Below are 15,093 nucleotides of genomic sequence, written 5' to 3' on the forward strand. Positions count from 1 at the left end.
TTCGTTCCCTTTAGGTATTTTTTTTCTCCACCAGTTCTGTAGGTTTGGTCAAAATATTCAGAGGTGCATGTTGCTCAGGGATATGTGATCCGAGAGTCTTCTGCCTCTTGTTAATCTCTCCTGAGAGGGTCTGCCAAGGTGAGGGGTTGCTGCTCCACAGGAGGATTTCAGATGCCCATTACAGCTCTCAGAGATCGGAGGAGAATGCCTTTTCCAGATGCCTTAGCAGCATGTGGCTGGCAGAAACAGTGGTGACAGACGCCCCACAAAGGGGAAAGTGTTTTCCCAGCAGTGTCAGTATCCTGCCACCTCTCTCCTTCCTCTCCCTCTCCCCGTCCCTTGACCGGGCTTGTGGCTGGAGAGGGCAGCGAACACCTTCTTCGGGGTGGCGAATCTGACTTTGCAGCATCCCCCTGCCAGCCCCAGGAAGATTTCTGGCTGCGTCAGCCAAAATTCCTGCCGGGGACTGTGCTGCAATGCAGCACACCACACCCCCGCCGGCGCTGAGCCCCAGCCTGGACAGCCGCCGCCGGTCGTCGCCGTAGGCTTCCCTCTTGCTCCTCCTCTTCCCAAGGAGCCCGATGATTTGGGGTTGTCCGCAGCGTGTGTCAGCGCTGCCTGGCGCACGTTCGGCTTGACAAGGCGCTGCTGCGGAAAGCGCCGGCTCCCCGAAGGGATCGGCCCCGGTTTCGTATTTCATTTCCCCTGCACTCTACACCCAAATTCCAGACGCTCCCTGGCTTTGGCTGCTGCATGGACTCAGAGCACAGGTCCTGTGCCGGACCCAGCGGAGGCAGACCGGGCTTTCCCCAGCTCCAGGGAGTGCACCATGAAGACATCAGTTGTGTTTTTGCTTTGCATGTCAGTTTTCCCAGGCTTTTCCCAGGGCAGAGTTGTTGGAGGGGATGAAAGTGGTTTTGCTGAGTGTAACATGTTCTTCCCTGGACAAGTCCCACCCGAAGGATTTACGGAGCCCTTCCACGTGAAAATCTGTCAGCAGTACAACAGAGAGCCACGCTTTGCAACCCTCTACAGTACTAAGGACAAAATCCCTCTTTATTCAGCTTTTAAGTATACAAAGCCATCCCAAAATGAGGAGGAGAACTGGCTGGTCGAACCACAGGTAAGTCAGTTTTTCCTTCACTGTAAAGCGAATGTTCCTGGAGAACATTTCCTCTGGGCTGAAATGGGATAGGATTTTGCAAAGGAGGTGGGAGCTCTGCTTGTTGAACTTATTTTGATCTTGATTTAACACAAGTGGAACGTATTTTTGTGCTTGGAACTGAACAAACAAATAATTCTTTGTCCCATGGGGCTTGTTAATGAAAGCTGGGGGGGGGAAGTAACCTTGGACACCAGCTAATGCCGTGTCCTGCCCGGCCAGGGCAGGGAGCACTGCCCGTGGGGAGCAGGGTTAAACATCGCAGTCTCAAGTTAAAGTTTGTTCTGTTATCAGTGTGACTGCAGTGTTGATAAGAGCTTTTTAGCTTTGCTGCACAGGGAGAAAACATCCATTTGTGGTTTGCCAAGTTGATGCTGCAGCTTTCTGATGTGTCCATGTGCTGAAGACTCTGGTAGGGAAATGAGTTGCCATATCCTGGAGCGTGCAGACTTCAGTCAAGTCAGAAGTGTGCGGTATAAAACTAATTTTGTCAGAGCCTCAGTGTTTTTTGTCTCCGTTGACACTTGACATGTTTAAGCAAGTCCTTTGGGCTGTTAAATTTAAAGGAAATCCTTAAAAAATTGCTGGTACCCTAAGAGAACAAGTATGCTTTACCTCTCTTTTTTGCCGTGCTTCAGGTTTTTCAGCAGTGATCATGGTGAAATTTGTCAAACAGTAAGCTACCCCCATCTATTGAGCTCATGAAAGATTGGCAGCATGCAGGGGTGCCTTATCAGGGCAGGAACAGCTGCAGTATCAGAGCAGTGTGTTGAGAGCGGGACCCTTGGGTGCTGGGTGCTGGACATAGCTGGAATCAAAGCTCACCCCTGGCCATAGAGAATGGCTGCCATGGGCATTTTCCTCACCTGTGGTGATGAGGTACTAAGGCCAGGAGGTCACAGGTAGTGAATATAGAAAATGCTACATCCTTGTCTTCACCTTGGGCTGTTTCCCTGCTCTCTGGGCTGGGTTTTGTGTTGCAGGAGTTCACAAGGACTTTGTGATCTGCTCTTCTTCATGGATGGCTGCAGGAGATGTCTGTTTGTGCTTTTAATCAGAGAAAAGCTTTTTGCAGACTCCCATTATGAAGTTGAGGAAAGGTGATGAATTTTTAAAGCACAGAGAGGACCTAGGCAAGTGAGCATTTGCTGTCAGTGCCATGGGGGAGCAAGGCAAAATGGTAGGGTGAGATCCTTTCCGATTTGCCTTGGCTGCTGATGCCCTTTGTCACCTCCAGCCACCACATCTTCTCCTGCTGCTCATGATCTGACTCACCAGACGTGCCCAGGCAGGCTGGAAAGCCATTTCTGCCATGGAGCAGCCTCACCGCAGCAGCTTTGGTTCTCCAGCACCTCCCTCGAGGGGCTCCTCTGCCTTCCTCGCACCATCCCTCTTCACCCTTCACCTTGTCATCATCCCTGCCAGCACTCCAGAGCCCCAAAACTTGTGTCTTCTGCCTCCAGACCATACCACAGCCCCAGAAATAATTGGCAAGTGCTACCTTTAGTTGCTCTGACTTCTCCATTTGGTTTCTGTGGGTTCGTTCTTAGTTTACACCAATAGGTCCCTTTCACCCATTGCTGAAATGCAGGTGTCTCAGAGGTGGGAGGCAGCAGCTCTACAGTTCACTGCAGGAACCTCACTCTGAAACAGAAAACCACAAGAAAAAATACTTTTCTGGAGAATCCATAAGGAGAAGAAATTAAGAATATGAAAAATACCTGTAACTCAAGAAATAAGCATGTACACCCCTCTCAGACACCACCACACTAGATCTGGGAGGAGAAAATGGGGAAGAGATTTCACACCTATTATGTGTATTTCTATCAAGGCTAGATCAGGTGGTTAGGACAGGTCAGATGGCTGCTGAAGGAAACCCCTGCTCTGCAGCACAACCCCATGAGGTTATATTGCCTGTTTTCTGGGTAATTCCCTTGCCAAGACCAGGTTAGCCAGGTATGAGCAGGCTCAGCGGCACAGTGCCACGTGCTTGCGCCTGTGTGCATGAACATAGAGATGCAGAGACACAGCATGCAGAAAGAAATCTCTATAAAAACACTCTCTGCACTCTGGTGAGAGCCTCAGGGTTGTCACATGCATGTTTTTTGGGGTAATAATGTAAGTGGTGAGGGCACCATCTCACTCCCTGTGTGCCTACCTCCTCAGGAATGTCTGCCTGAGAAACAAATGCCAAACGTAACAGTAATTGGGTGAGAAGTGTGAGGAATGTCAGTGCCACCCACTGCCCTTTGGCAGCTGGAAACAGTGAATTAATTCAGCAATTAGTGAAAAATTAGAGAGCAAGCAGGGCAGGCTGATGAGCAGGGTACAGATTGGGCTTTCCAAGGCTTAGGTCTGGAAACCTGCTCTGCCACAGGTTTCATAGGAGTTGAGAGCAAATCACTTAGGTGGCTTTCACCTCATTTTGTTTGGCTGAAAACTTATGGGTTTGACTCTTTCTATAGCTTAAAGAGATATGAAAAACTCTGGAGTTGCTTTTTCTGTTGTAACCTATGAGAGGCTGGATGAATCACCTCTTGCTTTCATTTGGTTTGATGACCTCTGCCAGCCAGATGAAGGTGGGGTTTGCATCGCCCCTATATAGCTATAGCTATATAGGTAGCTATAGCTACCTCTGAGCTGCTCTTGCTGTCTCTCTTGGTAGACAGCCAAGAGAATTAGGTACTTCTAGAGCCACTCACATGAACGTCCTACAACCAAAATCTTGGCATAAGGTGCTCTGTGCCTCCTCCCTGATAAACGAGTCATACATTTAAGTTGGATGAAATATTTCCACTGCAGTCAAACGCATAAGTGTGCCTGGGGCAGTAGCAAGGGGAGGGGGATGCAGAAATTCACCTGAGATGTTACCAGTGTGGGGAAGGTGGAAGATAACAGTGTCCTGCCTTGTTAAATGATCAAACTTCATGGAAGCTGCCCCCCCCTAATAACTGCGTGTTGCCATACTTTTAATCCCCCTCTGCCCCTTCTGTGTAACTGCAACCTCCAGTTTATGAAACACATCAATATTGGTAGCTGCTGACATCCGTGCAGGTGTTTAGATGCATAATTTATTTTTAACCACCCTCTCCGAGAATGAGATGTTTACCTGTCTGGATCTTGCCCTTAGCTGTTGCAGGTAATTTGGGCAAGTGGCTTCATGGCTGACTCCATGATTGCAGATGTGCTTTGGCGGTGACACAAACCAAAAACCTTGTGAAGTGGTGAGGAAAGGCAGCTTGCCGTGCAGATTAGATGCAGTGCTGGAGACAGCTTGCCTTTGGGGTTGAGCTGGAGGAGGCATGAAAACCTCAGTTACACGGGAGTTATTACAAACCATAATATGAGTTATTAAAAGCATAACTCAGTGATGTCAGAGCCTTACGCATGAACAGCACACAGCCGCAGTTTTATCATGTTCTTTTTTAATTGCACCTAAACAACCCCAGTGGTATGTGCTAAAGCCTGTAGCTGAACAGGTAACCAGTGAGATCTTTTCTTGATAGGCACCTTGAGGTTTGCACACATCAGCTTGCAAGGAGAGGAAAATTAAGTTTATTCCACCTGCTTCACGTAGGCTGGGAGTCACTGTCAGGAGGCAGAGCTGACCTGTTTTGGGTCTGTGTCCTTGTGGTGTGGCACGTCAGCCCCCCTCCACCGTTTCCCTTTGTTTGTCGAGAAGGCAGTGGGGTCCTGAAGCAGGAAAGGGGCTGTAGCGCTGCAGTGAGAGGAAGAAGGGTGAGCATCTCTGCAGGGGTGTCAGGCTCAAATGGACCATAGCAGGGGTGCAGTTCCCAGGCACAGCCTTGTGCCATGACCTCTCCCCATCACCTGTAATGTGGGACTAAATGCACCCTGTGCATCCCTTGTCCCATGGCACAGCACTGTCATCTCATCAGAACAGGGAGGATGAGTTGGGGGGCAGGAGAGGATGATGGTTTTGTGGAACACAAAATGTTGGCCTCGTCAGCCAGCTGCAGCCTGTGGGTTTGGGGTGTCTGAGCAAGAGGAGCAGAATAAGGCAGAAGAAGTGCAGAGTAAGTCTTTTTAAAGTGGTGTGTTTAGAAAAAGCTACGAATTATGCGTCAGCACGTAGGGTTCACTTTAGTCCTTCCAGTTCTGATGCAATAAGCATCAGATGCACCGAAATGAAGCGCAAGAAACCTCCTAGCAGGATATGGGGGTAATGCAGCCCTCTGCAATGGCCATTGTTGGCACTGTGACCAGCCGTGGTGCAGAGGGAGCGCTGAGCCTGGACTGCAGGGGCTTGGCTGATGGAGGAAGCCAGCTGGAACTCAGTGCTGCTGTGAGGTGCTGAATAGCTCATGAATAGCTGCATGGATCGCTGCTGACACCCACTGGTGCTGGCCCTTTCTCCCTGTCTCTTGGCCCAGGCTGTCGCAGAGCAGTGAGGAGGTGATGTGACACTGGGAGGATGCAACCTCTGGGTAAGGGTGCAAGGATGTAAGTGGATGTCTGTCCAGGTACATTGCAGGATAGACAAGGGACAAGGAAGAATGACTGGGGAGTGATTCAAGGTAGAAAATGAACTGTCTGCCATAGGTGCCTCCAAAGCACAGATTATATGGTGCAGTAAACTGTCTACAGGCCAGGAGCAAAGGTAGCAGGTTTAACTGGGTCAGTTCAATGCTGGAAGGTGAGAGCCATGGCCTCTGAAACAGAGACTACAGGAGGCAGCGACTGCCAGAGACCGTCTGCCACCCCCGAGCTTCTACCAACGTGCTCACCGTCTAATACGGGGAAGAAAACAGCAATCTGGCACAACCCCCTGAGGTGGCTGCAGGCAGTGTCAGTAGGAGTGACTAAGGAGCAAACAGAGCTGCAGCCACCCGAGAAAGACCTGAGCATGCCCTGGTGTTCAGTGCTCCTGCTCGTTATGGCTCCCGGATTAATTCCTGCTGCAGCAATTGCCACCCCCGGCTCTGTGGCACAGGCAGCCTACGAGTAGGTAGCACAGATTTCACCAAGGACCTGTGGCGATGGTGTCCTCGCCCATGGCACATCTGTAGGTGTGTGGTCATTAACATGAGGTCAGACTATTAATGACGTGAGGTTCAGACTATTATCTACCCTTGGAAACGTATGCTAATGACCAGTCCTGCCAGAGGAGCTCACAGCCGTCCGTGTCTGGGGTCAAGGCAGGGAAGTTCAGGTCACCTGCCATGGTGCCTGGCTTCATTCTGGCATCTTCTGCAATCAGTGGTGAGAGATAAATGACTTGTCTAGGCATCTTATATACCATGTTTTTTTTTCTTCATGGCTTGGATTTGATGGACTGAATTAAGGTGCCATGGTAGGTGCTTAAATGAACTGGAGGTACCACCACTATAGGAGGTGAGAACATGGCCCTAAATCAAGCCACCTATTGGTCTTAAAAATATTGTCTAGAAAGAAAATGGCAAGTTAGCAGCTTGGTGCAGGATGGCTGGTGAGATTCTGGGGGCTGTGTTGTGCTACAGACCAGACTGGACAGCTGCAAGCATCCTTTGCAGCCTAAACTGATGTGTTTGGCAGGACAGCTAAGTAGAGCTGCCTCTGAAGCGCTGCAAGGAAAATAAGGAGGGAGCATGGGATGTGATCTGAGGCACAGCATGCAGTAGCAGTCATAATGGAAAATATACTTCAAGGTCCATTTTACACATTGCTTTCTAGGAAGGCAAGTTGCATCCAGTAACTCTTCTCTCTACTATTTCAGATAGATGATCCAGAAAATGACCAGCATGAGATGGTGCGTGAAGCCGATATTGTTGACACTGTGGCCAACCTTGGTGCAAACCAAGCCCTGACCTCAGACTACGTGGGCTCCGGTTACGAGAGAGGACTGCTCAATCCCAGCTTGCTTAATGAGAAGGATTTCCAGATGTCCACTTACACACTCACAAATGCCGTCCCTCTGAGCGCATCTCTGAGCAAAAGCTGGCACAGAGACATCGGGAAGGTAGTGGAGCAAGCTCTGGTCCCTCACTGCTCCAAGAAGAATCATCTGTATCTTCTTGCAGGTGCAATTCCTTCCAGCGTCCGAGTTAAAGGCAAAGTGTCGGTGCCAGAGATCCTCTGGCTGGCAGCCTGCTGTGATGCTCTGGAGGGGTGGTCCCTGGGACTAGTGAAAAAAGTGAATGATGAAAACAGCTTGGCAGACCTCACAGTGGGAGAGCTGGAGGAGCAGCTTCTACCAGGAGTTCGCTTGTTCAAGGGCAACTGTGGGGAAGACAGCCAAAGCCAGGAGAAAACAGAGGCAATACTGCAAGCTGTCAGTCTGATCCGCTCTGGAGACCAAGTAGAAACAAGTGACAACCACGAGGCCAAAGACAGCGGCTTGATGAGAAAAGTGGCTGGCATCATTGCCACCCCTTTCATCAAAATTCTGGAACTCCTCATCTACGTGTTTGTGGAGCTGGTGAAATTTGTGTTTTATGTTCTGTGGCTTGTTATCAAGTGGGTTGGCAGCACAGTTCTGGGAGGACTCTCCAGCTTGTGGAATGGGATGGTATCCTACCTTAAAGCCATCAGCATGGTGCTCATCAGCATCCCCTATGATGTGGGGAGGGTCATCGTCAACATCTTCCTGGGCTTCCTGCAAATCGTTCAAGACGTGGCATCCCTCACCTACAGGATTCTGTGCATCCCCTTGGGGTTTGTCCTTCACCTCGCTGCTTTCCCATACCACTCCATCTGTGCCATTCCCTCCGTCCTCAAAGACCTGGCCTCTGGAATTGGGGGCACCTTCTCGCTGGTCATCGATGCCACAGCTGCACTTCTGCATGGCTTCTATTACCTGGCTGGCCACATAGTCAAACGGTTTGTCCCTAAAGGCTCTTCTGATGACTGATAGGGATGGAAACCAAGGCTGCAGAGACACAGAGTGAAGGAGGAGTGGGGCAATGCTTTAAGTTACGTGGCCAAACACTGTCAATCTTGTTCTGGTATTTATTGTAGTGACATTAATAATAATGAACTGACTCGGGAGTAACAGGGAGGGATGAGGTGACATCACCAGGGGACGCCACCATTGCAACTCAAGTTCTGTCTGTTGTAAAGTGTTTGGGTTTTATTGGTGCAGACCACAGAGTTTCTGTGATTTGCAGATGCCAAGATGCTTCCTCTGGGAGATGCATGTTAAATGTGGTGTGGGGTTATTTCTTTCTTTCTGGCTGTGATAACACTAAGACCTACACACTGGCAGTGAGCTCCACAGAAGCCCATCCCTGCTAGGGAGGAGGTGGTGGTCAGGGCAGGATTTTAGTTACAGAGGGTTTTCTGGGATCTTGAGAAGGGAGAAAGAGGTGAGGGTGTGAGGATTTGGGGTTGGGAAATGGGGGGAGTGGGGAGGGATGAGGGTGAGATCCTGCTGTTGTTGCACTGCTCATTGAACCGGGGTCCCACTGTTGGAGAGGATGTGACTGGGTGTATCTAATGGTCCTCAGGCCTTTCCGTGCAGCTGAAATCATGTAGATCTTGCTGTGAGGAAAAACTCACTGCCTGTTCATTCACATGGTGGGAAAACATTTTTCTTTAGCCATATCCTTACTCACCAGCCCCAAACCTTCCTTGCTCCCCAGTCACCACTGAAGGTCTCAGCCCTGAAGCATCTTGTGCCTGCTCCAAAGCCCAGCAACACCCGGAGCCATGCTTTTGGCTTTGAATCAGTTGCCACCTGCCATACCTCCCTTGACAGCTGACAGCTTCCCAGGCACGCAGAGGTATTTACGTGCCTGAGGTCTCTGCGAGGTGATGCCCGAGCTGGTGATGGGTAACATCACAGCTGTCCTTCTGGGGCTTGATTTTGAAAGCCCACCCCACTGGGGAAAAGTGATCTTCCTGGGTTTTCCGCTAGGGTAAAAGAAAAGCAGCTCTGCTCTTCCCACTGGACTGGGTCAGTGGCAAGGGATGTCCTACAGAAAAGGGACACAGGAAACATGTGTGGGGAGCACAGTGGAGGATTTTGCTGCTTTTGTGTGAGGTGATTTGGTGTTTTCATAGTACCTACCCAGAGGCAGGGTCAGAGCAGGGCAGGAGCTGGCCCCAGTCAGGGCAAGTGGGTACCCTCCATGGTGTGCTGGTGTTGAAGCTGGTCTGAGGGACATCAGGAAATGTAATCCTGCAATCGGGAGGGGAAAGGCAGAGGGAATAGGATACTCGTAAAGAGCTGCTTACACTTGGAGGTCCTGGCAGCACTCACGACAGGGGGCTCTGCTGCCTGGGAGAGGAGGAGAGGTCCCCGTGGCTGTCGCAGCTGCAGCGACCAGCACGCCCAAGCTCAACATGATCCCTATCATCAAAGGCTTTTGCTGGGCATTTCCTTTCCTTATCCAATTTTGGAAACCTGGAGGAGGGAAAAAGCAGTTGCATTGCCCCTTTCTCCTGTAGGGACTATGGACTGTCAGGTGGGAGGAGAGGTGGGAGGGGAATCTGAGACAAAGCATTGGTTTCGCTGTGTAAATGCCCACCTGGTGAGCCTATGCACTACCAGACATGTTCTTGTAGGAGAGGGATCCCTCTTCTGCTCCACTCACTCTTCTTCACCCCTTCTTCTTTCTGGAATGAGCCAGGACCCCCAACATCTGCAACACCAGAGGCAGAGTGCACACGGGGGATTTGCAGGGGACCATCGGGGGTTTGCAGCTGGATGAGGGGCACAGGGACACTGCTGCTGCTGGAGGAGGGCACAAGGCTTGGTTCAGCTTTGGATCTCTTGGTGCAGCTCCATGCAGGAGGGAGGATCTCAGTCTCAGCAGCGTTTGCTCTAGCTGGACTCCAGTGGCATTTGGGAGTGCTACATGGATGGACCCTGCCCTTCACCCCCACCTCTGTCCCCTCCTCCAATGCCAGGTTGGCTGTGGACCCTCAGTCTGCCATAGCACCCCATAATGAGTCCCATGGGTGTGCAAGCCAGTGCTGCCATACCTGTGGGGACCCAGCAAGTGCTCTGTTGCTGGTGGCCAGTCCTTCATTGAAAAAAGCCAAATTACTCAATGCAGCAGCTTTTCTGCACATCTCAGACCAGCACCCCCTGACCAGGTGGGACCCTCTTCAGCAGTGATGCTAATAGCATCACTGGGGATGCCCACGGTGGAGATGAAGTGGGGAGGCTGTGAGCTGAGCAGGGACAGCTCCTTGTCTCACCCGTCATGGGCCACAGCTGGTTCACAGACAGAGGGGCTGCCTGGCAAGCAGCGCTGGCTTGGTTTGGAAAGGAAGGCAGCTTTTGAATGCCAGCATGGGTCTAGCTGGGTGAAGTCAGCAGCGCTCTACAAATCTCTCCTTCACCTTGAAGCTGTTGGTATGGGTATTTTGAGGGCAAGGTCCAGGTCACTGCTCCCAGCAGGCAGGCAGCAGCCTACAAATGTTCTCCAAACCAAGCTTTGCATCTTTTCCTACTCAAACATACCTTCCCCACTGCGGAGCCAGGTATGGAGCTGGTTTCCCACTCCTTCATGACATCCTGTCCCAACACTAGCGCTCCTCTTGGGCTATGGGGCAGCTGTCAAGGTGGGAGACCAGCCAGCTCAGGTCTCAGGAGATGCCAGGGTGCAGTGACAGGGTCCCCAGCAGCCTCTGAAGGCATATGTGGTAACTGCAGCTCTCCAGTGCAGCCCAGCCGCTGGGGTGGAGGCAGCTGCCCCCACAGCTGCTTGTCTCGTGCCTTCTGTGCAGCCTCATCTCTGACCCATCTTAGCTGTGCAGTGGCCAGTGATGCACTTCTCGGGGGTCCTGCATCCACAGCAACTTCTTCACACGTTAACCCCACAGCCCCTACATCCCAGCCCCACGAGCATTGCCCGTGCACTCCGCGGTCGCAGTGATGTGGAAGCTTACATCTGAGAGGCAGCAAAGCTGAGACACCTTGGGAGGTCTGAGTTGCTGCATCTCTATCACTGTCACTACCAGCTCCATGGTGCAACCGTGTCTTCTGGCCACTGGTGGACAGTTCTTGAAATCTGAAGGGCTGCAGCACTGTAGGATTTGTGCAGATATGGAGGAGTAGTATTAAAAATTGTCTCAACATGCTCAGATTTCAGACACTAAGAACCACAGCCAGCACAGGGCATTTTTCTTCGGCGCTGCGTGTCTGAGCAGGTGTTGGGAAATCTGCCTCAACCACGGAGCAATTACCACAGAACAAGCAACATCCTGCTACAAACTAACTATTGTTTGAGATTATTCTTATCTGGGCATGATTTATGGCTTCTGAGCTTTACTCTACCCTTGGAAACGTATGGCTTCAACAAAATAAAAGTTACTTTTCCAAAGAGGGGCTGGTATTATGTTTCTGTCAGAGTTGCAAACGAGGTAATGCAACCCTGGGCACCCTGACTAATCAGGAAAGCACCAGCAGCACAGTTGTTCTTTGTTATGGCTTGACATCTGATATTAATGGCCCTTTTGTGCTTTTAAAACACCTTTCCTCTCTCAAAGCACTTTAAAAGAGTCAATATATTAAGCTGTAGAATACGTAGGTAAAAGCCGGGGATTGCAGGTGGTGAATTTAGGTCTGTGTGTGCCAGAAGAGAGGGAAAGGGGATGTTTTATTCTTCTGAGATATGGTTACACCTGGGGTGCAGCATGATAGCTGGTTTGGATACAGAAAAATCACATCATGGCAGCATGATTCTTTGCAGCAAATAACGAGGAACTCCCTCTTGTGCGATGCCTTTGCCTTGGTGGTTTTATCACAGCTTCTTTAGAAGGAGAACAAGCAGTTCCTGAATTTGGCTGTACTCCTCTACAGACAGTATAGACATCATGGGATGAGTAAACCAGATGTTGGCACCTGCGTTTTGCAGGTACCTCTCTTTGGGCAGATGAACCCCTCCAGCGGAGTCTGCGCTCCTCTCAGGTCTGCAGGAACTGATGAGACACTGGCACAGGCTGCCCAGAGAAGTTGAGGATGCCCCAGCTTTGGAAGTGTTAGAGGTCAGGTTGGACAGGGCTTTGAGCAACCTGGTGTAGTGGGAGGTGTCCCTGCCTCATCCAGACCACCTAATGCTTCGACACAGGGGTCTGTGCACCTTGAGGTGATCCTTGTCTCTCCTGTGTTCACCCTGGGGCTGGGCACCAATAACAGCAGAGGGGCCCAGCAACCCCAGCAACATGGTCCCTCGGTCACAGCCCTGGGCTCAGGTCCTATGGCTCACACCTCTGCTGCCTTTGCATGTTTTGGAGCTCCATCACTGGCTGGGTACCTCCCTCTGGCCAGGGAGCTGCTCCAGTTCAGAAAGGAACCCAGCCCTGCCTGTTTACAGGTTATCTCTCTGGTGTAGTCAGTGCCAGAAAATGGAAAAGGCATTGGAAAAGAAATACCAGTGTAACTTGTTTGGCCAGGAAGGATTGCCCGGGAGCAAGGAGCGTGAGGCGTGTCCAGGGCATGCGTGTTGGTGAGGTTGCAATCCTGCGGGTTTGGCATGGGATGATTTCTCCTCACTGCTTGGTCTCCCAGCTGTTGGGCTCACTTTGGTTTGGGAATAGGTCTCATACTGGGTAACATCTGCCTTTGATTTCCACAAAGCTGGTGTTTCCAGCCAAGCAGAAAGGCCTACAGAGTTTCCGGTGGTGTTAGTGTTACAGCTGGTTGGAAAATCTCCAAGAAAACATATCCTGTCAGAACGGGGTGATTTATCAAGCAGGGTTATTTTCATGGCAATTTGCCATTTTTAGTGGAAAAGATTTTTCAGGTCCAGGCTGGAACAAGGATCAGAGTCACCCAAGAGCAGCCCAGGATCTGGATTAGGGGTTTGGACGTGTACGTTCAGCACCCGCTCCTGCCTCAAGCCAGGCCTGGCACATGAATGTGGCTGACTCCATCTCAGAGTAGAGCCTTTACAGCCATGGCCCATCTTAGCTTATGTCTCATTTTCTCCTGTTTGTGAGGGTGAAAAAACCCTGTTTCCTTTCCAAAAATTCTGGAATTGACCGTTTTCCTGGGAGGCAGAAGCCATTTTTTACTGAGCCAGCAGGAAAGTTGCCTGCAAAGCTGAAGCCATGGCTACAAATTCCTCTGTAGCATCATCTTTATTAATAACTTGGTGTTTTAAACTAATTTAACATGTTGGGGAATGGACATTTGGAGCAGAAGTCACTGTGTGTTTGCCACTGTGATATTGTGGATTTTGCTGAACCTCCCTGTGTCTGCTGAAGATGGGTTATGGACCAAAGCCAGGAGCTGCAGCTGGCGGGCAGGGCGATGCTGGTGGGCAGGGGAGGAACCATGGGAGCTCCTCAGTGGTGGGAGAAGAGCAGCAGCTGGATAGGACGTTTCAAACCAAGTGGCTGGTAGCTAACTAGTGATCAGTAATGGCTGAGAAGTGGTCGCTGCTTGGTCCTGACACCAATGATCTGCTGACATGTGTAGAGCAGCTCCAGAGGCATGATAGGCTCAGGGAGACATCGCTATCTGGATTTATGGCACCCAAGTGCAAGCATTTAAAATCTCTTCCCCACAGGCACTGGACTCTCCTCATTCAGTACAAATACATCACGAGGCATTCCCTGGGCACCTCAGCTGGATGCCTAAAGCTGGGGCCAATGGATCTTAGTTGGCATTGGTGGCTGCTGGGCCTGTCCCACCCATGGCAGCCTTCAAGGTGTCCATTGGCGTGAGTCACCGAGATGACTGTACAGGTCGGGTGGTCTTTCCCACAGCCCCTTGAAGGCTCTTGGGTCACTAAGTCCTTCCATGTGAGTAGGACTGGTATTAGGGGCTGATGTCTCCTGACTGTAATGAAAATGTCCCTCAGCCGCATTTGGGCGGTGGCAGGGATTTGTGTGTGGTTCTGCTGCAACAGATGGGATTAACGACCTCAAACCCTATGAGTTGACCTGACCTGTGTGGAGTGATCCCATCCCCTAAAGAACTTGGCCTACATTTTTTTCAGTTCACAGAAAACATGCATATTTGTGGGGTGACTGAGTGCATCCTTCACCCTCAGGCATCCATGGGGTGTAACCGTACACCTTGGCAGTGGAGGTAATAGCCTGCTCTGGGAGAAAACAGTGCACTCTGCAAAACTGAGGTGAGTTATTTCACGTGGAGCAAAGGGGCTGCCTTCTCGAGGATCTGTGAGACCACGGAGCAGAAGAGGTTTGAATGGTAGCAATCAGTGTCCTGGTGTCAGAGAGGCATCAGTGGTCTCTGAGACTGAGTATCCCCCCAGCAGATGGTTAAGACAAAAGGGGGATGGCTCAGATGCTGGGTGCCATCAAGGACCAGGGGACAGATGCTTGGGCTCTAGCTGTACAGGATTGTTTTGTCCATCCTCAGATCCTGCAATGCCACAGATCATCCCCCAGGCCCAATCAGGGGGAGGTTTGGTGCAGTGGGATGTATCTGGGAACCTTGAACCTGTCCTTTATTTCTCTCAGGAGCGTATTCAATATCTCACTCTTTCTCCATCACCCATTCCCAGCTGCTCAGCACCAAGCACATTCCCACCACCTGCCCTGCCAAGACTCCCCGGGACACCGCACTGAGGTTCTGCATCTCTGCAGTGGTGGGGATTTGCACTCAGTTCTGCTGATTAGAGCTGATGAGGATGCCTCTAGATGAGCTGCTTCTGTTCCTTCTTTCTGCAAAAGTCGCATTTGTCTTGCTTTGTTTTTATTTTTCAGAAAAAAAAAGGAAAACGGAAAGAAAACCCCTGGAGGTTAGCTTAAATCTAATAAAAGCCGATTTCAACTGCTCTTTTCAGTATCACTGTGCTGTATTGCCGATGTGCACTGGAGTTGAATGATCTCTGCGCTGAACACTGCAACCCAACCCCTTCCCCTGATGTGAGGTGGAGGCGGACCAGGCTCCCCAGGAGACGATTCAGGGCAGATGCCACCCTCTGGTGGAGCCTCTCCGTCTCTCCACCGGTTGCAGAGGAAGCCCAGAGAGATTAGCTCGATAATCACAGAATCACAGAACGTTAGGG

General features: G+C 50.8%; 1 protein-coding gene across 1 annotated transcript; it reads left to right on the plus strand.

The window, feature by feature from the left end:
* Positions 1-574: 574 nt before the first annotated feature.
* Positions 575-8,012, plus strand: ENDOD1 (endonuclease domain containing 1; the record flags this gene model as incomplete). Its single annotated transcript, XM_010191568.1, has 2 exons — positions 575-1,123; positions 6,879-8,012. Coding segments are annotated over 2 exons (1,683 nt in total), but the record flags the coding sequence as incomplete, so codon positions are not given.
* Positions 8,013-15,093: the final 7,081 nt, after the last annotated feature.

This window comes from Mesitornis unicolor, unplaced genomic scaffold, assembly GCF_000695765.1.
Source record: "Mesitornis unicolor isolate BGI_N332 unplaced genomic scaffold, ASM69576v1 scaffold37990, whole genome shotgun sequence".
Taxonomy (NCBI): domain Eukaryota; kingdom Metazoa; phylum Chordata; class Aves; order Mesitornithiformes; family Mesitornithidae; genus Mesitornis; species Mesitornis unicolor.